The sequence below is a fragment of the Tamandua tetradactyla genome, chromosome 16 (assembly GCF_023851605.1).
Source record: "Tamandua tetradactyla isolate mTamTet1 chromosome 16, mTamTet1.pri, whole genome shotgun sequence".
Classification (NCBI taxonomy): domain Eukaryota; kingdom Metazoa; phylum Chordata; class Mammalia; order Pilosa; family Myrmecophagidae; genus Tamandua; species Tamandua tetradactyla.
The window spans coordinates 83,750,776-83,773,865 of NC_135342.1; the positions used below are offsets into that span (position 1 = coordinate 83,750,776).

At 60.1% G+C, this 23,090-nt stretch overlaps 2 protein-coding genes and 1 long non-coding RNA gene across 5 annotated transcripts; 2 read left to right on the top strand and 1 right to left on the bottom strand.

Moving 5' to 3' along the window:
• The first annotated feature begins 557 nt into the window (after positions 1-557).
• On the top strand, positions 558-6,770 carry LOC143659914 (uncharacterized). The gene is made up of 3 exons (XR_013163805.1): positions 558-711; positions 1,768-1,947; positions 5,810-6,770. It is a non-coding gene; the product is annotated as an uncharacterized LOC143659914 (long non-coding RNA).
• Positions 6,771-8,030: 1,260 nt separating this feature from the next.
• On the top strand, positions 8,031-14,294 carry DPEP1 (dipeptidase 1). Of its 3 annotated transcripts, none has more exons than XM_077133314.1 (11): positions 8,031-8,158; positions 10,787-10,928; positions 12,193-12,325; positions 12,444-12,576; positions 12,653-12,803; positions 12,889-12,958; positions 13,061-13,237; positions 13,436-13,520; positions 13,604-13,679; positions 13,849-13,984; positions 14,063-14,294. In XM_077133314.1, exons 2-11 carry the CDS (start codon positions 10,825-10,827, stop codon positions 14,228-14,230), a joined length of 1,233 nt encoding a protein of 410 aa, XP_076989429.1. In that variant the 5' UTR covers positions 8,031-8,158; positions 10,787-10,824; the 3' UTR covers positions 14,231-14,294. The 3 variants fall into 3 exon arrangements, with proteins under 3 accessions (XP_076989429.1, XP_076989428.1, XP_076989427.1); XM_077133313.1 differs by lacking the exon at positions 8,031-8,158 and adding an exon at positions 9,426-9,594 and having other exon boundaries at positions 14,038-14,294; XM_077133312.1 differs by lacking the exon at positions 8,031-8,158 and adding an exon at positions 9,433-9,594.
• A 1,345-nt stretch (positions 14,295-15,639) lies between these two features.
• CHMP1A (charged multivesicular body protein 1A) lies at positions 15,640-23,049 on the bottom strand. The gene is made up of 7 exons (XM_077133316.1): positions 22,943-23,049; positions 21,080-21,099; positions 18,949-19,026; positions 18,018-18,164; positions 17,521-17,649; positions 17,114-17,301; positions 15,640-16,952 (listed from the first exon to the last, which is right to left on the bottom strand). The coding sequence occupies exons 1-7, from the start codon at positions 22,947-22,949 to the stop codon at positions 16,931-16,933; spliced, it is 591 nt and encodes a 196-aa protein (XP_076989431.1). The 5' UTR covers positions 22,950-23,049; the 3' UTR covers positions 15,640-16,930.
• Between the last annotated feature and the right edge of the window lie 41 nt (positions 23,050-23,090).

The following is a 23,090-nucleotide window of genomic DNA, read 5'->3' on the forward strand; positions in this document are numbered from 1 at the left end:
CGGAGGGGGCAGGGGAGGAGAGAGGGGGAGGGGAAGGGCACGTCCCTGGGCCCGCAGCCCCCGCCCCCCACAAGCCCCCCCATGCTCCCCTCTCCCCACCCCCCCTTCTCTCGTGCTCTCGCGACCTCCGTGGGGGAAATGGGGCGTTTGCACTTCCCTGGGGAGGCGGCGGCGGGGCCATGGGACGTGCTCCCGCGTGGAGGCTGTAAGGGATCAGGAGCTGGACCCCAGCCGAGTGGACAGTCCTCCCCAGGCCCATGAAGAACACCCGGTCATGGGGCCAGGATGTGGGAATCACACAAACCTGTTTTTGCAAAAGCTAATAGCCCTCTTAGCTTCTGTAAATAAGCTTGCTTGCTTACAGCTGTAAAACCAGGCTGTGGGTCTGTGAAACTAATGCCACTTCTCTGCTTCTGTGAATAAGCTTGTGGTTTCACCCTTTATAAGCCCACCCTGCAAGCCCCACGGGGCTGCTCTCTGAATCCTCCTTCTTGGGATTTCTGAGGCAGTCGCCGGCCAGCTAATGAAGACTCCAAATTGACTTGCAGTTTTGGAATTTGTGGTCTTTCTTTTGGTGCGCCCCACAACATTTGGAGGCCCCAGCGAGATTGTCCCTAACAGGACACCTGGTGACCACAGGTCCGGGGAGTCGCCCCCGCGACCAGGGTCTGGCCTAGGGGATGGCCTGGGAGAGACGTTCCTCCGCCCCAGGTAAGGACCAGGAACCAGGCCGATTCCCCAGGACTCTCCAAAACTATACAAATATTGGTGGACTCATTTGTTTCTGGAAATCTCACCAGTGAGTACAGTATTTGTTTGGCTCCATTTGGGGACCACCAGGAAGGCTGGACGCAGCGTTACTTCCGTGGTCGGGTCCTGTACCAAGATATTGCTCAGGGTCATTGTTGTCTGATTTGGTCTGTTCGTCCCGTTGTATGGTATTTTGTGTCTCCCTCTCCTCGCTACTTTCCTCCCTGTCGCTACTATGGGCCAGTCTAAGTCTTCCCCTGCACCCCTCTTAAATGTGTTCTCAAGAATTTCCAGGACTTCCAGCAGAAGGCAAAGGATTATGGAGCCTCTGTAGATGGTTTCCACCTTGAGCTTTTTTTGCTCACGGGAGTGGCTGACCTTTGGAATTGGATGGCCTCCAGAAGGCACTACAGACCTCAATTTAGTATACAAGGCTCAGAGGGTTGTCTTTGGTAACCCCGGTCACTCTGACCAAATCCCTTATATACTAATTTAAATTGAAATTTTAACAGAAAAACCCAAGTGCTTATGGTCTTGCCTGGAGTCCCAAAAAGGAAGACCCCCCAAAACCAAAACGGCCCTCGTACTGAAAAACACTCAGAAAGAAAAGACTAATAGGGTCCAGTACTGACGAGACCACCAGAGGATCCACTCTTAATGGACCCTCCCCCATATCCGATAGCCCCTCCTCCCCCTCTGAGACCAGAGGGGAGAAGCAGCCAAGAGGCGGCCATCAGCCCCTCTGAGAGCCGGGAGGTGACATTCAGTCCCCTCACAGTAGCAGTGGCTCCGCTTACCACCCCTCCTCTGGTGCACAGTCACCAGGTTCTTCTGGGGCCCCAATTTTACCCTTGAGACAGGCTGGCCCTGCCCTGGGGGACGACCGCCCACCTTTCATGGTCTATGTCCCCTGTTCCTCCAGCGATCTATATAACTGGAAAAATCAGAACCCCTCTTTATCCGAAACCCCCAAGGACTCATTGCCCTCTTGGAGACTGTCTTTTTTTTACCCACCAGCCCACCTGGGATGACGGCCAACAGCTCCTCCAGGCCCTTTTCACCTCTGAGGAACAAGACCTGGCTGAGAGGCGAGGAAATTAATTCTTGGACCTGACGGGAAGCCTACTGCCGAGCCAACCTGATTAGAAGCTGTGTTGCCTTCCACCCGTCCAAGATGGGACCCCAATACTAATAGAGGTAAGGAACCTCTCAATCGGTATCACCAGACTCTGCTCCTGGGGATACAAGTGGTGGCCAGGGAGCCGGCCAACTTATCTCAGGTAAGCGAAACCATACAGAAGCTGGATGAATCCCCGGCTGCTTTCCTTGAATGCCTCCTTGAGGCATACTGCTTGTACACCCCCACAGATCCAGAGGCGCCTGAAAACAGGCGAGCTGTATATATAGCATTTGTCACCCAGTTGGCCCCAGATAGAAGGAGAAAATTACAGAAATTAGAAGGATTTGAGGGAAGGTGCTGTCCGAATTAATTGAAATTGCCCAGAAAACCTTCAATAACAGAAATGACCCCGGGACCATGCAGTCAAAGAAAATAGCTAGAATTTTGATAGCCGCAATAGCCGAACAGGAGAATCAAAAAGGCAGACAGAAATCTGCTAGGGAAAGGAGGGGAAACCAAGAAGGAAATTGGGCCTAGGTGCAAACCAATGTTCCTACTGCAAAGAAAACGGACATTGAAAAAATGAATGTCCTAAAAGAGAACCTAAACGGCTGAAGGTGGCCCCATGTTAGTTGAAAAGGCAAATTGATGGGGCCGGGGCTCCATTCCGTTGAGCCCCCGGAAGCCCAGGGTCATCTTAAAGATTGCGGGCAAGCCTATAAAATTTCTTGTGGATACTGGGGCGACCTTCTCCATCCTCCAGCAGGCAGAAGAGCCCAGATCTAAGGAGAAAATCCCCATACAGGCAGCAACGGGGAAGACAAAGTCCTACCCATGGACTAAGACTAGGATCACTGACCTTGGGGAAGGAACTCTCACCCACTCGCTTCTTGTGTTGCAGGAGTGTCCGTACCACCTTTTGGGAAGGGAACTTCTCCAAAAATTACAGGCCATCATCTCTTTCAAAAACGATTCGGCCGAGCTCTCCTTCAATGCCAATCCCTTGGCAATCCTCCTCACTTGCCCCTTATCGGAAGAATATTTACTTACTGCGGAGGTGACACTGCCGACCCCAGGCCCGTACCTGCAGGAATTTAAAGAAAAAATACCGGGCGTATGGGCAGAAACTAACCTACCAGGATTAGCCCCCCACTGGCCCCCCATTGTTGTCCAGCTAACTAGCACCGCCACCCCAATCCGAGTCCGACAATACCTGACAGGCTTAAAGGCTAAAAGAGGCATTGCAGTCCATATCAAAAGACTCCGGGGGGCAGGCATTCTAGTCCCCTGTCATTCGGCCTGGAACACCCCCCTTCTCCCGGTCCAAAAACCCGGGACTGAGGATTACCGGCCAGTACAAGACCTCCGGGAAGTTCTGGCCTTAAAGGATGCCTTCTCACTTCCTCTGGCTGAGGCAAGTCAACCCATTTTTGATTTTGAATGGATTTACCGGGGCGGGGGGGTGGGGGGGGCGGTTCTCTGGACAATTAACCTGGACCCAGTTGCCACAGGGTTTTAAAAATTCCTCCACCCTGTTTAATGGAGACTTAAGTCAAGATTTGGCCAGCTTTAAACAAAAGCATCCAGAAATAACCCTGCTACAATACGTGGATGATCTCTTACTGGCAGCCAATAACCTGTCAGACTATAAAAAAAACAACTGAAAATTTACTGCAGGAGCTAGCCCAGTTAGGCTATCGGGTCTCAGCTAAAAAAGCCCAACTCTGCACCAATTCAGCAACATACTTAGGATATGAACTAAAGAAAGGAAGGAGGACACTATCCTCGAGTAGGGTTGAAACCATCTTGAGGATACCCCAACCAAAGACAAAGAGGCAGGTACAGGAATTCCTGGGGGCAGTTGAATATTGCCAACTCTGGATTCCCAGATTTGCAGAAATAGCCTAGCCCTTGTATATTAGTACAGGGGGAAAAGAGGAAACTCTAACCTGGACTGAAACTGTCCAAAAGGCTTTTAAAACACTGAAGCAGGCGCTTGTAACTGCTCCTGCCTTAACCTTGCCTAACCTGTCAAAACCCTTTTAGCTGCATGTTGCTGAGGCCCAGGGAATAGCAAAATGGGTCCTAACCCAAATATTAGGACCATGGAAAAGGCCGGTTGCCTACCTGTCTAAGAGGCTAGACTAGGTAGCAGCCGGATGGCCAAACTGCCTCTGGGCCATTGCCACCACCGCTATTTTGGTTAAAGAAGCATCCAAATTAACTCTGGGTCAGGACTTACACATAGTGGCCCCACATTCAGTAGAAACATTACTAAAAAGCCCACCTGAGAGATGGCTCTCAAATGCCCGGATAACCCAATATCAAGTACTGCTACTAGATCCCCCGAGAATCTGCTTCCTGAAAGCAACAGCCCTTAACCCCGTCACCTTACTCCTGGATGATGACCCGTCCGAGTCCATCCATGACTGCCTCGAGGTCCTGGAATCCCTCACAAACCTGAGGGCTGACCTCACCGACAACCCCTGGCCAAATCCTGATGAAGAAGTATATACAGACGGCAGCAGTTACGTCTCGGAGGAAATCAGGTATGCAGGGGCAGCGGTGGCAACTGCGGACTGGGTCATCTGGGCCCAGGCTCTAGGACATGGGACTTCAGCCCAAAAGGCCGAACTGATAGCTCTGACCCAGGCTCTAAGGTGGGGTATGGGGAAGGTTGTCAACATCTGCACGGACAGCAGATACACCTTTGCAACTGCACACGTCCATGGGGCACTATATCAGGAGCGGGGACTTTTGACATCGGGAAGAGAAGGAATAAAAAATATACCATAAATACTCGCCTTGCTAGAGGCTATCTGGTTGCCGAAAAGGGCAGCCATTATACATTGCAAAGGACATCAGACTGCCGAAACTCAAATTGCCAGAGGAAATGCCCTGGCTGATAAAATGGCAAAAGAAGTTGCAGGTTGCCCAAAAATCAGTGTGGATGCTGCAGATACTTCCTGTTTTACCGGGATGGGTACTGCCAAGCCCTCCAAATTATACTGGGAATAAGTTAAACTGGGTAAAACTCTGGGCATTAAAACAGATCAGGATGGTTGGGAAATTCTCCCGGATGGGAGAATCCTGGTGCCAGAGCAGCTCGGGCACAATTTTATTACCCAGGTTCACCAAAGTACACACCTGGGCAATACGAAACTAACTGAACTCTTGCAGAGGGACTATTACATTCCCCGTTTGCAGCGCCACGCCTGGCAGGTGTCATTGAGATGCCACATCTGCGCCCAGGTAAATCCCAGCTGGGGAAAGGAGATACCCCGAGCAACCAGGCTAAGAGGACAAGCCCCAGGAGAGCGGTGGGAAACAGACTTCATGGAAATAATACCTGGTCCATATGGATACAAATACTTGCTGGTTTTCATCGACACCTTCTCCGGATGGACTGAGGCATTTCCTACCAGAACTGAGACAGCACAGATAGTAGTAAAAAGCTAGTTTCCAAAATTGTCCCCTGATTTGGCCTCCCAACTGCAATGGGATCAGACAATGGGCCAGCATTCATTGCCCAAATTACCCAATTGTTAGCAAAAATATTAAATATCAAATGCAAATTACATTGTATTTATAGGCCACAGAGTTCAGGGCAAGTTGAGAGAATGAATAGAACAATAAAAGAAACTTTGAATAAACTAAAGCTCGAGACTGGTGAAAACTGGGTGAATCTCCTTCCATTTGCCCTCTGAAAGACTAGATGTACTCCCTATGTTAAGGGAATTACCCCATATGAAATCATGTTTGGGCAACTACCCCCCACTAATTCCTAAGTTGGGGGAAGAGAAAATAGCTGAATTAAATAACCATTCTCTTCTAAAATCATGACAGGCCCTGCAATCTGCCACCCAGCCCACCCAGGAACTGGTGAAGGCATCCCATCCGGGACCCACAAATCCTGTCCCTAACAAAGATCTATTTCAGGTGCAGCCCGGAGACCTGGTCTGGATTTAAAGGCTTCAGCCAGCCACCTTGGAGACCCAGTGGACGGCACCCCTGCCAGTGATCCTCACAACCCCAACGGCAGTAAAAGTTGTGGGAAAACGACACTGGATTCATCACACCCAGGTCAAGACGGCTGCCCCGGACCAGCTCCCCGGAAAATGGACCATCCAGCGAACCGAGGAGCCACTGAAGATAAGACTTTCCAGAAACCCCTCTGGGTCCTCCTGATATCCCTGGTGGGGTCATGGGGAAAAACCCCACCAAGTGATGGTCTCTCCCTCGTCCGTGGCAGGTCACGAGAGCAGGAGGAACGCTGAAAAACTGAAACCAACTGGTATAAAAATTTGTTTGGTCCCCATGGCCAGCCATGCTCTAAACCGCCATAACGGGACCCCTAATTCTCATATTATTAGGATTAATATTCGGACCCTGTATAACAAACTGTTTCACAGCATATATTAAAAAAGGAATACAAGCAATAAAATTCCTGGTCTTGCAAACCCACGATCACCACATCCCCACACAAGAACAATGATTTGATTCTTTCCTAAAAACCAGTGGGGGCTGTAAGGGATCAGGAGCTGGACCCCAGCCGAGTGGACAGTCCCCCCCAGGCCCATGAAGAACACCCGGTCATGGGGCCAGGATGTGGGAATCACACAAACCTGTTTTTGCAAAAGCTAATAGCCCTCTTAGCTTCTGTAAATAAGCTTGCTTGCTTACAGCTGTAAAACCAGGCTGTGGGTCTGTGAAACTAATGCCACTTCTCTGCTTCTGTGAATAAGCTTGTGGTTTCACCCTTTATAAGCCCACCCTGCAAGCCCCACGGGGCTGCTCTCTGAATCCTCCTTCTTGGGATTTCTGAGGCAGTCGCCGGCCAGCTAATAAAGACTCCAAATTGGCTTGCAGTTTTGGAATTTGTGGTCTTTCTTTTGGTGCGCCCCACAACAGAGGCCATGTGAGTGACCGTGCCCTGGGCGGCACCACCTGCTCCGGAGGCTTTCTGTGTCCGTGGAGCGCAAGAAACTTCTAGAAGAAAATGGGGGACAGGCCTTTGCTGTGTCCTGGCCTCATGTTCTGCCCCCTCTCCCCCTCCCCGAACCCCACCCCAGGGCCACCTCTGAGGCCGCCACTGTGGGTTCAGTTGGGCAGGGATGGGGCACCCCGCACCCAGCCCAGGTCACCGGGAGGAAAACCTGGAAGCGGGCGGTGGCCGAGACCCGAGGCCAGCGGGGCAAGAGCGGGGCGCCCAGGGCCAGGTCCAAGGCTGGCAGAGGCGGTCCCAGCTTCACTGGGAGGGACTTGGCTGAGAATGGGCCTCACCCCCAAGGCCGGGTCAGCGCAGTGGGGACCCTGCGGCCAGGGTTCCCTGGCCCTGCTGGGAGGTGGACCCCAGACACAGAAGGAAGGGAAGTGGGCACCCCAAGCCAGAAATGTACGGAGGAGTGTCCCGGTTGGGGTGAGGGGCTGGAGGGCCCCCCAAGTGAGCCCCACCCTGGGCCTGGGCGCTGCGCCCTCAGGGGCTCCCCTCACTGCCTTAGTACCTGGACAAGCTCCCCCAACCTTGCTCCCCCGCTCTGCCGAGGCCAGACCGCCCCCCCGGGGGCCCTCCCGTGGGTGGGCATCTGCTCCCTGATCCCCAGAAGCTTTGTACCCCCCGGGCCGGCTGGGGTCCCCTGTGCCCCAGGCCCTGGTCCTGCCCGCAGCTCTGGGGGTCTGCCATCCCCTGCCCCAGGCAGCAGTGCCCTGAGGCTCGGGCTCAGCCCCTGCCCGACCCTCGAGGTGCGGGGGGCGCGGGGGTGCACAGGGTGACCTCCCCCCACGCCCCACCCCGCAGCCCTGGGCTGCAGTTTGGGTGGGCAGTCCCCAGCTCCGGCCGATTTCGAAAGTCTCCGGGACACGGGCCCTGCCTCTGCCAAGGGACATTCCGTTCCACGGCTGCTCCTCGCGGGGGCTGCAAGAGGGGGCTGCGGGGGCGGCAGAGCTGGGGGCAGCCCCGAGACCCGAGACCCGCACAAGGCGGGGCAGCTGGGGGTCCCGGGCCCCTGCCCATGGCTCACTAAATCTCTGCAGCCCGATGCCACTGGCTGCTGGAAGTGGAGCCCCACATTCCTGCCCAGGGGACCCCCAGCCCCCCATGGCCCCTCCTGGCCCGCCTGCTGCCATGTGGGAGCCATTACAGCTCGGGTTTTTAATGAGTAGCACTTTTTTGTTTGTGAGGGAGGGAAAGCAGGAAAACAGGGGCACCCCAGCCTGGGAGGCAGGCGTGGCTTCCAGGGCTGGGGCTGTGAAAACAACCAGCCGGGTCCCCCAGCCCTGCTGCTCACTGTGAGTCTCGGGGTGCAGGGCTCGGGGGCTCTGGGGAGCTGGGTGGAAGGCCAGGATCCTCACGGGGTACAGAAGGCCCCCTGCTGCGTGCGCACGCCCGGAGAGTGCTCTGCCTGCCAGAGTCCCTGGGCTGGGTGGTGGCTGCCCCCGCAGGGCCCGGGGCCTGCGAGCAGGGGCGTCATGGGGCTGAAGGGCAGAGGGAAGGACCGACGGATAAAAGGGTCACTTCTGGGGTCACCTGGCGTATGGGGAGGTGAGGTGAGGGAGGGGATCAGAACCTCCTGGGTGCCGGGAAGGGAGTCCTGGGGTGCCGAGGTGGGGACAAACGGAGGGAAATGTGCCCACAGGGGACTGGCGGTCCTGGGGAGCGGGGCGCGCCAGCTGGGCGGTCCTGGGGTCTGGAGGTGGCTGGGGCTGGACGAGCTGACAGTGCTGAGGACCCTGGAGACAGAGGCTCTTGGGGGGCAGAGGGGGCGTGGCCTCACTGCTGGGCCTGGGGGTCACCACAGAGACGCCCACGAAACTGAGGGCTGGAGCCCAGGACTGGGGGCTCGGAGCCCGGCGCCCACCCAGCAGAGGAGCAGAGGGTGCCCCCCCCAGGCCTATCTGGGCATCCTGCCAATTCTGGGGGGCGATGACACGACGGCAGGAACCAGAGAGGGGGGCAACTGGAGGGGGCGGGGGCCAGAGGGGGGCACCAGAGGGGGAGCCATGTGGGTGGACACAAGTGCTGCACCTTGCTAAGCGAGGTGTGTGTGTGAGTGTGCGTGCACATGTGTGGGGTGTGGCCAAGGAGCGGTGAGGCAGGGTGAGGGTGCCCTCGCCTCCTGACCTTGGGGCGGTGCCTGAGCCTCACCTGGGCAGGTGAGGGAGGACAATGGGAGGCTGAGAGGAATGGGGCCCCCACGGCATGAAGGTCAGAGGCGGGGCAGCCCGGGAGGTGGAGGGCGCCCCAAACTGGGTCCTCTGCATCCCTGGGGCCTGCCTGGAGGAGGTGGCAACACCGGCCATGGGGAAAGGCGGCCCCCTGACCCTCCCCAGCCCTGCAGGCACAAGGGGAACTGGGGTGGCCTCCTGTCCAAGAAGGGGCCTCTGGGGCGCACAGACAAGCAGAGGGGGTCGTAGGGGGGCCGCTGCCCCGCAGCCAGACGTGGGCGCAGAGGGGAGGCCCTGTGCTCAGGATGCGTTACCAACGTGAGGGAAGGCAGCAGCCAACGAGGGGTGCTCAGGGCCTTTCTAATTATGAGGGTAGGGGTGAAAGTAACTGGAAGCCAGGGGCAGAAGCAGGAAGCAGGAGGGGAAACGGCCCCGGGGGAGCACAGGCCCGCGCATGGCTCCAGGGTCGCCAGAGGGTCAGGACCATGTGGAACCACAGGCCCCTAATGCAAGCTCTGAAACAAAAGTCACCCCAAAAAGCAAATGTTGCAAGTGGACGGGTGAGTTTGGTGTGTGGGAGTCTCGGGCTGGGCCGGGCACCCCTGTGAGGGCCACACCCCCCCACCCCACCCCCGTCCTGGGCCGGGAAACCGCCCCCCCCACACAGGCTGGGCGCTCTGGAGCCAGGCGCTGCCTTGGGGAGGAAGGTGAAGCTGCCAGGGCACCCCATACAGCCCTCTCCCGAGGGTGCGGAGAGGGGGCGAGAGGAGAGCGCGAGGCGGCTGCTGGGGGGCAGGGGGGCTGCGGACATGCGGATATCAGGGGGGCCCTGGGACCCCACTCTGGGGAGGCAGGGAACCCTGGGATGTGGACTGATACATTCTGCTCACACCCGCCCCCAGCCTTGTCCCCACCACGAGCCGGCCCCCGGGCCCCCGCCTCTGGCCTGGCACTGGCTGGGCATCAAGTCCTACAAGCCCCATGGTGGCCGACAGGGAGTGGCCAGGCGAGCTCTGAGCAGAGGACAGTGCTGGGACCTTTCCTGCCCCACTGTTCCCTCCTGGGACCTCAAGCCCCCAAGTCCAGCCTGCTCGTCTGGGTACCTGCGGCACAGAGTGGGGGTCACTGCCGCGCCAGGGTGCTGGTGGACTGGGCATAAACCCCCCGATGGGAGCAGGGTGGGGTCCGGGCTGAGCCCCTTGCCCTGGACATCCTGCTTTGTCCCCCGATATGGGACTTTAACCTTTTACAGCTGCTCCCCTGGGGACTGTGCTCGAGCCCGGGGTCCCCCCCTCCCCGGAACCCTTGTGGGGTCTGCAGGGGGTCACTCTCATCCCTTACAGAGGACACGGAGGCCATGGTGGATTTGCCTGCCCTCACCCAGCTGCTGGAGTGTCTTGGACCAGAGGGCTCTGCACCCCAACATTGAGCATGTCACGCCCCTTAGGTCAAGGCTAATGAGTGGTCCCCCCAGAAAGCTGCGCCCTGGTGCGACCCTAGACTCTGCTGGCCCTGGACCCAGCCTAGGGTGGGCACAGCCCTGGCTTTTGGCAAAGGCTCCACTGAGCTGTGTGACCGGCCCCAGGTCCTTCTGGGGTCCAGAGCTGCACCCCAATCTCGGCACCTGCAGGCAGGGCCCCCCTGCCGCACTTGCCCACAATTCAGTTGGTTACTCATTGACTCCTTGGGGAGCTGTAAACGGAGCCCCTCCCTGGCCCGCCTATGACCCTGACCAAGTCCCTCTGCCCGCAGGACAGCCTGGCTGGTGGCAGGGCAGTGCGGACGGTGCCATGCAGGCCAGCTGGAGGCTCTGGGCCCTGGTGGCCATCTGCGTGGCAGACACGTTCCGGGATGAGGCAGAGAGAATCATGCGGGACACGCCTGTGGTGGACGGGTGAGCGCCCAGGAATGGGCAGTGGGGAGAAGGCAGCTGGCGGGGCCTGGAGCTGGGTGGGTGTGGGGAAGGGGGCAGGGGCCTGACATGGTGGGACCTGGGGCCCGGGCCGGGACTGGGGCGCTCCCACCCACCTGCCAGCTCTCTGGGCCTCAGTTTCCTCCCCTGGAGCCTGCAGATGAGGACGGCCCCTCCCCCGCCTAACACCCTTGCCCTCCACCCTCCTCCCTGCTGTTCACATCACCCCAGACTCTCCCTTGCAGCCCCCGGGCATGAGGACTCTTGTCTCCTCTGTCTGCACCCTCCAAGCAGAACCCATCAGGCACAAGGCTCCCAACAGGTGCCCCTCTGTGCACCTCCCGCTTGTAACGCCCAGCCCGGCCCCAATTCTCCCTCCTCCCCAAACAAGCTCCTCGGCGCTGGGCACCTGGGCGAGGCGGCTGCACGCTCCTGCCTTCCCTGCACCGACGCCACCTGCTCCCCTGCCAGCTTGGCACAGGGCTGCACCCGCTCCGAGGGAACATCCTGCAGGGGGGCCTGGGCCGTGTGGCTGCCCCTCCCGGGCCCTCCCCCCCCAATCACCCTCCACCCCTCCCCTCTGTTGCATTCACCCACCACCTCTCTGCCCACCTCCCTCCCTCACCACCTTCGGGATTTTGCTCAAGGTCATCTCAGCAGCATGGCCTTCACCGGCCTGGATACACCATGCACACCCAGCACACATATGGGCCAGCACCGTGCAGCACCACCCACACACACACACACCTGCACACCCAGGCACGCCCCTCCCCCCTTCCTCTTTTGCTGTGGGGTCTGACACGTGACGTGGGCACCCCCCCAGCAGGGACTCTGCTCCCTGGTCCCCCTGTTCCCCCAGAACAGCCGGCACATGGGGTCAGGCACCGTGGGTGCTGGGTGAGTGCTGTGGGAGGCCACAGGGCCCTTTGGGGTGAGGACCCCAAGCTGAGGGATGAGCGTCTTGGGGTGCCCCACCTCAGGCAGTCCTGGGGCCCCAGGCAGCGTGCGCCTGAGGCCAGCTCCCGAGGAGATGGGGTGTAGGTGTCGGGAGCTTCCCCCCGGGCCCACCCACCTCCACTCCCTGAGCCCATCCCTGCCAAGGGGGCTTGTCCTTTAACTTCTTTTTGTAAAAACCATCAGGCAGGGACTGGGCAGTGGGGATCACGTCCTACTTCCCGCCAGCCCTATGCCTGGGGTGTGGGGGCGCCCAGAGCAAGCAGCCCTGACCCTCCTCGGGCCCCTCCAGGCACAACGACCTGCCCTGGCAGCTGCTGAAAAGGTTCAACAACGAGCTGCGGCGCGACGGGGCAAACCTGAGCGTCCTGCAGGGCACCCACACCAGCATTCCCAAGCTGAGGGCCGGCTTCGTGGGGGCCCAGGTGGGCGCAGACCCTTCGCCCCCCACCACGCCCCTCTTGGCCCCGCCCCCGCCCCGCGCCCACCCTCCACTAGCCCCGCCCCCGCCCACCCTTCACTGGCCCCGCCCCCGCCCCCCAGTTCTGGTCTGCGTACACGCCCTGCGACACCCAGAACAAGGACGCCGTGCGGAGGGCGCTAGAGCAGATCGACGTCATCCACCGCATGTGCCAGCTGTACCCCGAGACGTTCGCGTGCGTCACCAGCAGCGCAGGTGAGCCGCCGGCAGCACAGGTGCAGCACCCCGCTGCTTCGCGCCCCTGGGTGCCGGCTCACGTGCCGCGTTGCAGGCATCCAGGAGGCCTTCCGCCAGGGGCGCGTGGCCAGTCTAATCGGCGTGGAGGGCGGCCACGCGGTTGACAGCAGCCTGGGCGTTCTGAGGGCCTTCCACCGCCTGGGCGTGCGGTACCTCACGCTCACCCACAGCTGCAACACGCCCTGGTAGGTGCCCCCGCCGGCCCCGCTACCCGCCTGCCCCTTCCTCCCGCCTGGCCAGGCCCCGACCACCTGCCCTTTGCCTTCCCAGGGCTGACAACTGGCTGGTGGACGCAGGCAAGGACGAGGTGCAGAGCCATGGCCTGTCCGACTTCGGGAAGGTGAGTGGGGCGCGGCGGGGACGGGCTTGGGGGGAGGGTGTCATCGCAGGCCACTGGCCACCGAGCACGAAGCCTCGCGGGTGCGGGCCGGCTCTCCCGCAGCGGGTGGTGCAGGAGCTGAACCGTCTCGGCATCATGGTCGACCTGGCCCACGTGTCCATGGCCACCATGAGGGCCGCCCTGGACCACTCCCGCGCCCCAGTCATCTTCAGCCACTCCTCGGCCTATAGCCTGTGCGCCCACCGCCGCAACGTGCCTGACGACGTGCTCCACCTGGTGGTGAGGCCGAGGGTGGGGGAGGGCTCAGAGGGAGGAGGTGAGGAGGTCGGACGAGGGTTCTGGGGGGGAGGAGGGGACTAGCCGCCTCTGCTCTACCCCGGCCGGCTGGCTCTCAGAGGCCCTGCCCCTTGGCCCCTCCTGCCCCTCCCTGGCTGCCCTGATGTCCAGCTGGCACTTGCCACCCGCCCTTCCCAACAGAACAAAACGGGCAGCCTGGTGATGGTGAACTTCTACACTTCCTACATCTCCTGTGGAGAGGCGGCCACTCTGGGTCAAGTGGCAGGTCGGCTGTGGGTGGGACCTGCCTTCCCCACCCCCTGGGACCCCAGCCCCGCCCCACGACCCACACCCGCCTCCTCTGGGCAGACCACCTGGACCACATCAAGAGGGTGGCTGGGGCCGGAGCAGTTGGCTTCGGCGGGGACTTCGACGGTGTTTCAAGGTAGGGTCTGTACCCCCGTCCTGCTGGGAGCCCCCTTACCACCCCGCCCCACACATCACTGGTCAGGAGGGAACTGGGCATGTCGGGACGGCCAGGGGCTCTCTTGGAAGCCCCTCCCCAGACCCCAGGGGACACGGACGGGGTCTCCGCCCCCCACCTCCCGCCACAGCCTCCCCGTGGGCCTAGAGGACGTCTCCAAGTACCCGGACTTGGTGGCTGAGCTGCTCAGGAGGAAGTGGACGGAGGTGGAAGTCAGGGGGGCCTTGGCGGACAACCTGTTGAGGGTCTTCAGGGCTGTGGAGCAGGTGAGGGTGGGCGGGCATGGGAGGGGCAAGTGGGGGTGGGGCTCCCCACCCAGTGGTCCAACGTGTTCCTGCCCCCAGGTGAGCGATCACATGCAGATACCTGAGGAGCAGCCCATCCCCTTGAATGAGCTGGAGGGTTCCTGCAGGACCCAGTACGGCTACTCGGCGGCCCCCAGCCTGTACCGCAGCCCCAGGGCCCTCCTGGCTGCCCTCGCCCCACTCCTGCTCAGCCTGGGCCTCCGCTGAGACTTGTGGGCCGGCCACCCCTCCCAAGAGGACAGTCACCCTCAATAAAGGCAGTGATCCTTGAGTCCTGGCTGAGCCTTCACTGCGGGGCAGGTCCCAGGACACGGCTGTCCTGCGAGGCCGCTCATAGGAGCCCCCCAGAGGCTGCGAAGGGTAGAGGCCCCGGGCAGCGCCCCTAGGCCTGGAGCCCCCAGCCCGGGCTCAGCCTGGCTCCTCAGCAAGGGGGGGGGGCCTTCCCTAGGAACGGGTCCGCGGCTGGGGGGTCATCCCAGCTGCAGGGTGAGCAGGGGCAGCTACATGGCAGGTGGCCGCCCATTGGGCTCCAGGCTGTCCCCCAGGCGGCTCTGCCTCACACCACCTTCTGCTCACTGGGATCCTCCTCCTGGGAAGGAATGGCTCCTGAAGTAGCCTCACCTACACCAAAACCACACAGGGCACCCCTAGGAGGCCCAAACCTCAGCTGCCATCCGACTATAGCCGCCCCTGGGGAGGCTTTCCCAGGCCAACCTCAGCCCTCGGCCCATATCAGGGCCTATGGGGGCAGGGACCCGGGGCTTCCGCAGGCCCGACCCAATCCCCGCACTGTGCCAGGCCCTGTGGCCCCTCAGACGCGTCCCCAAGCTCCTGGGCACTGCCCTCCCTGCGTCCCGGAACCATCCATACAGCACTGGCCTGAAGCACGGGATGCTGCCACGCCCCAAAAGGAAGTGACAGGATGGAGGGGAAGGGGAAGGCTGGCCGGGCTGGGGGGTCACCAGACAGAACAGAAGCAGAAACTCATGGAGCTCAAAGGTCTGCTTTGGAGAGTGGGCACCGCCCTCAACCAGCCAGGGGCCTCTCCCGGTGCCAGGGAGCACAGCTGGTTCTCCGTGTCCAAGTGACAAGCGAGGCAAAAGGCTGGGTGGCGGGCGCTGGGGATTAAGGCATGCGCCAAGGGGTGAAGGGCAGGTGCCAACCTACAGAACCCCAAACCTGCAGCAGCCACAGGAGCTGTGGGGTACACGTGGCGGGCAGGAGCTTGGCTTGGTGCCAAGGGACACCCCCGCAGCAGGCACAGCCATGCTGGACGACAACGCCACCTCAGCCCAGGACCGGGCTCTAGCCAAAGCCGCAGGGGACATTCTGCAGAATAAGTGTCCAGGGCTCTTCAAAGGCATACAGACAGCAGCTGCCGCCCCAGTTAGGCGGGCACGGGGGCAGCGTCCTGGTGGGAGGTGGCACTAGGGAAACTGGTGAAGGCCACATGGAAACTCTGCGCTGGGCAGCTCTTGTGTCAGCTCAAAATCACTTCAGAACAAGAAGCTAAACTTTCTTCAAACACAGATTCTGACCCCAGCAGTGCAGGACCTGGGAGGCTGCATTTCCCAGCCCAGGACTGGGCCTCCTCATGCCACTTCTGCACAACTTGACAGTGTCCCAGGAGCAACTGTTTACTGACAACGTTTTAGGAAATTAACAGCATTGATTTAAAAACCAAGAAGGGCCGACAAGCCCATTCCCTGTGATGAACCAAACACAAACCCACCGTTACGCTGCCACCCTGGCAGCCTCCCTGCAGGCAGACCCTGCAGGGAGCAGTGCCCTCAGGGGGCCAGGATGCTCCCCGGAGAGGCCTCGGGCCCCGTGCCCCAGCTCACAGGCGTCTTCAGGGGAGAGTGTGCACCACCTCACACTGCACCTCTGAGAGAGTGGGCAAAACTTCCTGCAAGAGGGTCCAGGTGCCCAGTCCAGAGAGAACCAAGTGCAGCTGGCCGGGCCCAGCCTCCACATGCAGGGGCTGGAACGGCCGTCCGCAGTCCCTCGTCGTGCAGGATAGATGGACAGCAGGCGCCTTTCAGAAGGTGGGATGGAGCAGGTCCCGCTCGAGGCGGCCATGTGGCCCAAGGTCCCTGTCTGCTCTATTTTGGCAAAACAAAAACAAACCCTGGAAGCTTCAAGAAATTGAGTAAACTTCAGAGTGGGAAAAGGAGGGTGGCCTGTGATGCCTGCCCGGCCAGCCACGGGGTGTCCAAGGGGTCTATCCTTGGCCATGGCAAGAGGATTCTCAAAAGGCCCCATGCAGGCTTCCCTGGGGCGGTGGGGAAGGGCACCCGCTACTTACAATGGCGGTGGAGAAGGTTGCAGGGCGGCGGTGGGCACCTTCCAGCAAGGGGCAGCAGCAGGCCTGGGCCCCCTCCCCAGCCCCTCAGGGAAGAAGCAGCTCTGGGCAGGACAAAAGCCCAGCAGAGCTGTGTGGACGGCCCCATGACCAAGACCCCACCTGGAGCAGTGGGAGGTGTTCACGGCTCTGTAAAGGCCACCAGGGGAGGGAGCACTTGGGGACGTGTGCATTAAGGCGCGTGGGGACTGTCCGCCAGCGCCCCCAGCCCCCAGCCAGCTGAGGGAGAGCCACAGACGGCAGCAGGCCTTGGGGCCGTCCAGGAGCCCAAAAGCTCCCGGGAGTGGACCTAGTGTCCAGGTGCTTTCTTTAGGCAGGCCAGGGACACGGCACAGGGACCGGCCCAGGATGCAGGAATGACCACACACAGACCCACCACCCATGCTATGAGGAAACTGGTCATTCCAGGCCTGCTCCAGCTGGGCAGGGAGAGGGGCTGCAGCTCTGCCCTCAGCAGGAAGGCAGGACATGGGGAGGGGCGAGGGGCAGCGGGCCGTCCTTCTTGCCCCTTCCCAGTCCCCTCAGCACCCAGCAGGGCCCAGCTAGTTCCTCAAGGCTGCCAGCCTGCAAGACAAGGAGATGCCTCATGAGGGAAGGTGTGGGGCAGATGCAGCTCCCAAGAGGAATCACTGTAGCTCAGGTCAAAGCTTTCCACCCCCATGGGCTCCTCCTTGCCCACAACCACAGCCATCCATGCAGGGGCGTCCCGACCCTCGGTGGCGTACCTCCGCGACAGCTGGTCCTCCTGGCCGCGCGTGGAGCTCTCGCCCACGGCAGAGGCACCCTCGGGCAGTTGGCTGAGCTGATCTAGGACCTCCAGGCCGTTCTCCTCGGCGATCTGCATGATGAGGCTGTCCACCTGCTCCTGTGGCGTGGTCAGGGTGGTGGCCGAGCCCATGGAGTCCTCCATCACCTAAGGGGGGGGGGAGGCGCACTGTGGGAAGGGGGGAGCAGAGGGGCAGCCCTTTCTTGGGCAGGAGCCAGTTCTGGGTGGGCCCCAGCCCCAGCCCTCCCCTGCCTCACGCTGCCTCCCTCAGGGTCACCTTCACATCCAGGTGTGAGCCTGGGCAGCCCTGGGGCACACACGGCCCTCTCCCGCAGGGTGCAGGGCACGGGGTGGGCGGCCACGTACCGACGTGTGCACGTCCAGGTTCTGGACCTGCTGCTCGAACTTGTCCATCACCGCAGAGACCTTCTGCAGGTCCATGGCGCTGAGCGCCTTGTCCAGGGCCTTGGCCACCTGAGCCATGTTCTTGGTCACCTGGTGGAGAGCGGGTGAGCTCAGGAGCCCAGTAGCTCGTGGTCACCCTGACAGAGGCGCTGGTGGCCCCCGGGCCTCATAGCCACACAGTGCCCTCCCCAGCAAGCACCATTGATGCCGGCACAGCGCCACGTGGAGGCTGAGATGCAGTGGGTCTCACTGCTGGTGGCTCCTGGTGGCACCCCCTCCCGGGTGGAGGAACCCCCCAGATGCCCCTGTAGCTCGGGAGCAGAACCCCCCAATCTGGTGGCCGAGCCCGCAGCCTATGCTCTGGCTGCCCACGCACAGTGCTTGTCCACTGCCCCCCTGCAGCCTCACCCCGACACTGGGAGCTGCCTTGGAGGCCGGCGCCCAGGAGCCCCACTCACCCCCTTCATGGTCACGGCCGTCTGGACCTTGGAGGCCACTGCGTCCACACGTGACGCCATGCGGAGCCAGTTCACCCCCTCGTTCTTCTTGCGGATGGCGTTCTCTGCATACACACGCGCACATTCCACGTTCTTCTGTTGGAGGGCCTGCAATTCCGGGGGATGCGGCTGGGGACGGCGGATACCTAGGCCTGGCTGGCACACGCAGGACCCCCCCCCAGCTGGGCGCCCCCAGCAGTAGCCCGTCCTCGGCCCTCCCCAGGTTGCGCTCCACGCAGCTCTAGAGCCCAGGAAGAAGCTTGTGTGTGCCACCTCGCCACTCTGAGTGCGGCTGAGAGAGGACTGCCCCAGAAGCCTGGTCTCAAGGGCAGGGGGTGAGAGCAGGCGGCAGAGACCCCCGCGGGTCTCTGCTCAGCTCAGAACTGCAGAAAGGCAACAGAAGAAGGACATAAAAAAGGCAGAAGCACAACCGGGCAGGGGGCAGGCAGAGGACACCACATGGGAGGTCCAGCTCCGTCCTGCAGGGTGGAGAGCGGCTCCCCACAGAGGAGTGGAGACTAAAGCCAGCAGTGGGGACTGGACCAGAGGGTCAGGGTGGGCCCGAACTAGGCTTGGGGGGAAGGGGCGCTGCTGGACCCCGGGCAAGTCGCAGCCCCTGCAGGGAGAAGCCGCCACGGGGCAGCCGCCACAGAGGCCCCCCTGTGCACCCCGAGGGAAAACCCAGCACGGAGCCCCCAAAGAGAAGAACAAGGCCCGATCCCCCAGCACTGGGCCTGCGTTCCAGCCCTCCCAGCCTCGCCTGCTCACGTCCAAAAGCAAGACCCGCACTCAGCAGGCGGCAGGGAGACAGGGAGACAGGGAGACAGGCGGGCGAGGCCGGCAGCGGCTCCTCAGGCCAGGCGCGTGGGTCCGGGCCGCGGGGCAGCCTCACCTTCTTCACCTTGCCCTGCTCGGCCCTGGCGTCCTTCTCCGCCTTCTTGGCCAGCTTCTCCAGCTGCTTCGCTGTGAACTAGAAGGAAACGCCCTGGCTGGGTCTGTGGGGTACACGGTGGCCGTAGGGGCTCGGGCTGCACAGCGGGGGCTATAGAGGCTTGGCGGCCGGAGAGAAGAGGCCCCCCCGGGCCGCTGAGGTGGCTCCTAAAACGTCCGTCCCGTCAGCGAACCTCTTAACCCTAGCTCTCCTCCACTGGGAGTGGAAGGGTTTAAATACTGACTCCTGTTTCTGTTTCTGCATTTATGTGCTTTCGCCTTATGAAAAGAAGACTCGGCTGCCCCCGAGAACGAGACTTGTGGGTGGAGATGCCCTTGAGAGGCTACAGGGCCTCCCCCCAGCACCTGCAAGGTATGTCCAGGTCTCCACGGCACCCAGCGCCGGCCCCCCGTGGGTGGGCTGCCCTTCGGACACACTCTGGCCACTGCTTCTCTCCACAGAAGCCCACCTGAGGGCCATTTCTGCCACTGGGCAGCCAGGGCCTCAGACGCACATCATCGCTCCACACATTTGGACAAGGGTGGCATCAGGTCTCTGGCCCTGGCCCTGCCTGCTAGAGAGTTCTCTTTCCAAGAAGCCCAGTGGGGAGCCACCCACTCCCACCCGGGTCTGCGCCACGTGGTGGCCCTAAAGCCACAGGTGGGGCCAGCTTCCCGCCTGGGGGGCTGCCGGGTGTCCTTCCCGAAGTCCTGTGCGCCTCTCGCCCTCCAGTCTGGCATCCAGCTGCGCTGCTGGACACCCGAAGGCCTGGGGCTGGCACTGGGGCATCACAACCACCTCCTTTGGGCAACAGAGGCTGCGTTCTCCCTGCAACACAACGTCTAGACACAAAACCACCACGTTCTGGAATAGTAATAATCTTGTTAAAAGCTTGGATGAAGACAGCTTTCCCCCACAAACATCTCAAAATCCAGAAATCAGAGGAAAAGTTCTAACTAAAAAAAAAAATTATAATTATTGTACAGAAAACAGGTCCTGAAGTCAAGCAAATGAGGCACCTAGGGCTACAAAAATATCCAAAAACAGGTAAATTAGGTTGTTGCGTATGTAAGGAGGGAAGCTGATGGCACACAAGTGAAAACAGCTGATCCAGAGCAGCATAGGCAGCCATGTGTGTGTGCGTGTGTGCACGTGTGTGCACACTTTGTCTAAGTCTGACACTGTGTGACTGTGTGTGGTGGATGGGGATTTGTAAGTGCAGAGAAAGGTCTGGAAGTACAGAGAAAGACAGCTGATTATCTTAGGGAGCTGGGGGGACTTCCAGTCCCTGTTTCTATACTGCTCGGGTCTGGCTATTCCCTTCTGTGGTGCCTAAGGCCACAGGCAAACAGCCCTCCTGGGCACACCCCTCAGGCGGACAGCTCATCCATTCCTCTGGTCTAAGGGCTGCTGTGACTTGCCCGTGCCCCTGTGTCCGCCGCGTGCCCTGCCCCTGTGTCCACCGTGTGCCCATACCCCTCTACCTCTGCAGCAAGTGCTTGCTGGATGAACAGAGGTTGGCCTCACTGTGCTCCCCTCCTCTGCCTGGCAAAGCCACTACCACAGAAGATTCCAGAGCCAAATGAAGTCTCTGGGACACATCACTCCTGCCCAGCATCTCAGAGCTGGGGACAAAACTAGACGAACCAGTGAAAAAAACCTGAGAAAGCTAAACATGGACCATTTACTGGGGTGTGGGGGTAAGGAGTGTTCAAAGGGAACTTGTCCTGGATTAATCAGGAAGCTGCAAACACTCAGTTGGTCAAAAAGCTCTCCTCATTTTAAAGCCACAGTTTTAAATGCTTAGTAAAGCACCAACGGATACCCATAACACCTGAATGTTTCTCAAGACAGTGGTTCTGCTCTTTAATGGATGAGCCTAACTGAACTGCTTCATCTGCTTCTGCTCAGTTTGAGACAAAGAATTAATACTGATCCACAACAGTGGTTCAATAACCTCTTCTCCACCATCCGCAGTCCAAATGAAGCACTTGTGGGGGTGACCCAGATTTGTGTTCCAGGGTCCCTGGGCATGGCCTAGACTCGCTGTCGTTCGCTGATCACAGCACCAGGCTGGGCTGTTGGTACATACCTTCAGCTGGAACAGGGTATCTGCAAAGAAAGAGGACACAGCGTGAGGACTGAAGGCTTGTGACAAGAGCACTCTGCCACGCAGGCAAAGCCGCCAGGACACGAGGAGCTGGGGCAGAGCACGGCCATCAGCGAGGTGACTGGGGCCCAGGGCACGCGCTTGAGTCCTCATTCTGGTCCCTTACTGACCACAGGGCTCTGGGCAAACACAGGGCCTCCCTGAATCTGTTCCCTTGTCTATAACACGAGGGTGGCACAGCTTACCTCAAGGGATTATGAGGGCAAACGAGGAAATGGATGGAATACAGAGCCAAAGGTTAGGGCTCAAGATTCAGGAGTTAAAGCAATGGAGCTCTTTGCTTTCACAATGGAACCCCGGGGTTCTTACTATTTAGTAAGGCTCAGTACTTGACAGTCTATCTTCATGTATTCTTTACTCTTCCTCTCAAAGGTACACGGATAAAAATACCAGACAGTCTTAGGTTGTCAAGCAGATGGGTCATAGAGGACACGCCCTCACGGCACAAGCTGTCATTGCTGAACCATCAAACAAAGCTCAGGTGCCTCCTCAGCCAAAGTCAGGAATTAGAGACCCGAGTGTATTTCTGGATAACTTTCTCTTTTTTTCTTTTCTTTTTTTGGGATAACTTTCTTGACATCTGAATTTGTGCAACTCAACAAAACTCAAGAAAATGCATCTCAACTTATTCAGTTCCTGATTTTGGAGAATGGCGAGAGAGTGAGGATACCTGATTCCTGAAGAGGTTAAAACCACTAGCTCAGAATGAGGAAAGGAAAACTTGTAACCAGAGTAAGGGTGCTGAGTGTTTACTAATGCCGACCGAGGCTTCCAGCTGCCACCAGCGGGTTCTCAACAAGGTGCTGGTCACGGCAAAGACAGCTGTGGACACAGGGACACAACGCTGGCCGTAAGGGTGGCCAGCAGCGTGGCCCCGGTGGGGTTGGCTTGGCCCACCCACTCACTGTATGTTGCGGGCCAATCACTCTCCCTCCCAGCCTCAGTTCTCCCCTCCAAGACCTGAGCAGCTGGAATGAGCGCTGAAGAGCAGCATTTGTTAAGCAAAATCTAACCCTGAAGAAAACTGATAGGAGTCAAAGAAGTGTGCAAGACAGCGGGATGAACTATGGAACAAAACCTAACCCTGGCGGGGGAGTGGCTGGGTGAGATCTTTCATCTCTGTGCCGCAACCTGGAAAGCCGCCACCCCCCAGCCCCCGGCACATTTCCCAGATGACCACACCACGGTGGGCCTTTCCACATTTCACAAGGGCTCACACCAGCCCTTGAACATTTCGGCAAACACAGGCATCTTCCTTTCCTAATTGACTCTGTCTGTCTTTTGCCACCACTGCAAGTCTCTGGGCACAGACAGGGCAGCACGAATCCTCCCGTGGTGGACAGATTCGCACCCAGCTGCCCGGGGCTGTGTGTCCGGGCAAGGCCCCCCCCCCTGTGTTCCCACCCGTCGAAGGGACAACACGGTGAGCGCTGTCCATCCGCGCGCTTCCTGGAATTCGTGTTCCGGGGAGAGGAGGGACGGGACGCAACCGTCTCCTTCCTCGAGTGCCCGCTCACCCGACACCCCAGGGCCCCGAGTCCGGCGCGGGCTTCGCCGTCCGGACCGTGTCCGGGCTCGCGGGCGGACGGAAGAGGTGATCGCGGCTCGGGGCCGAGATCGAGGCCGGCGTCGGGAGTGGAGGATGCGGTAGAGGGTCGGGGTCTAGGTTGGGGTTCGGGCCGGCCGCCTGAGATCCCCCTGCGGCCCGAGGGTGGCGGAGGCCTGCCCGCGCCGCGCGCCGGTGGGAGAGTAGGCCTACCCCGCACGGCAGCGGCGCCCACTTACCGTCCATGGCGGATTCCGAGAGGCGGCGGCGGTGACGGGAACTTGGGCGGCGACTCGCCGCAACCCTCCGCCCTGCTTGAGCGCGGCGGGAACTTCCGGGATAGTATCCCCGCTTCCGGTCGCGCGCGTTGCTCTCGCGAGAGGACGC

Excerpts from the sequence above, each read along its gene's own strand:
- DPEP1 (XM_077133312.1), top strand. The coding sequence starts at position 9,489 with ATGGCTCCAGGGTCGCCAGAGGGTCAGGACCATGTGGAACCACAGGCC. Across the intron at positions 12,959-13,060 it reads GCCTGTCCGACTTCGGGAAG|CGGGTGGTGCAGGAGCTGAA; the intron begins GTGAGTGGGGCG and ends GCTCTCCCGCAG. Across the intron at positions 13,680-13,848 it reads GACTTCGACGGTGTTTCAAG|CCTCCCCGTGGGCCTAGAGG; the intron begins GTAGGGTCTGTA and ends CTCCCGCCACAG.
- CHMP1A (XM_077133316.1), bottom strand. Across the intron at positions 17,650-18,017 it reads CGGCCGTGACCATGAAGGGG|GTGACCAAGAACATGGCTCA; the intron begins GTGAGTGGGGCT and ends GCTCTCCACCAG. Across the intron at positions 17,302-17,520 it reads ACCTGGACGTGCACACGTCG|GTGATGGAGGACTCCATGGG; the intron begins GTACGTGGCCGC and ends CCCCCCCCTTAG.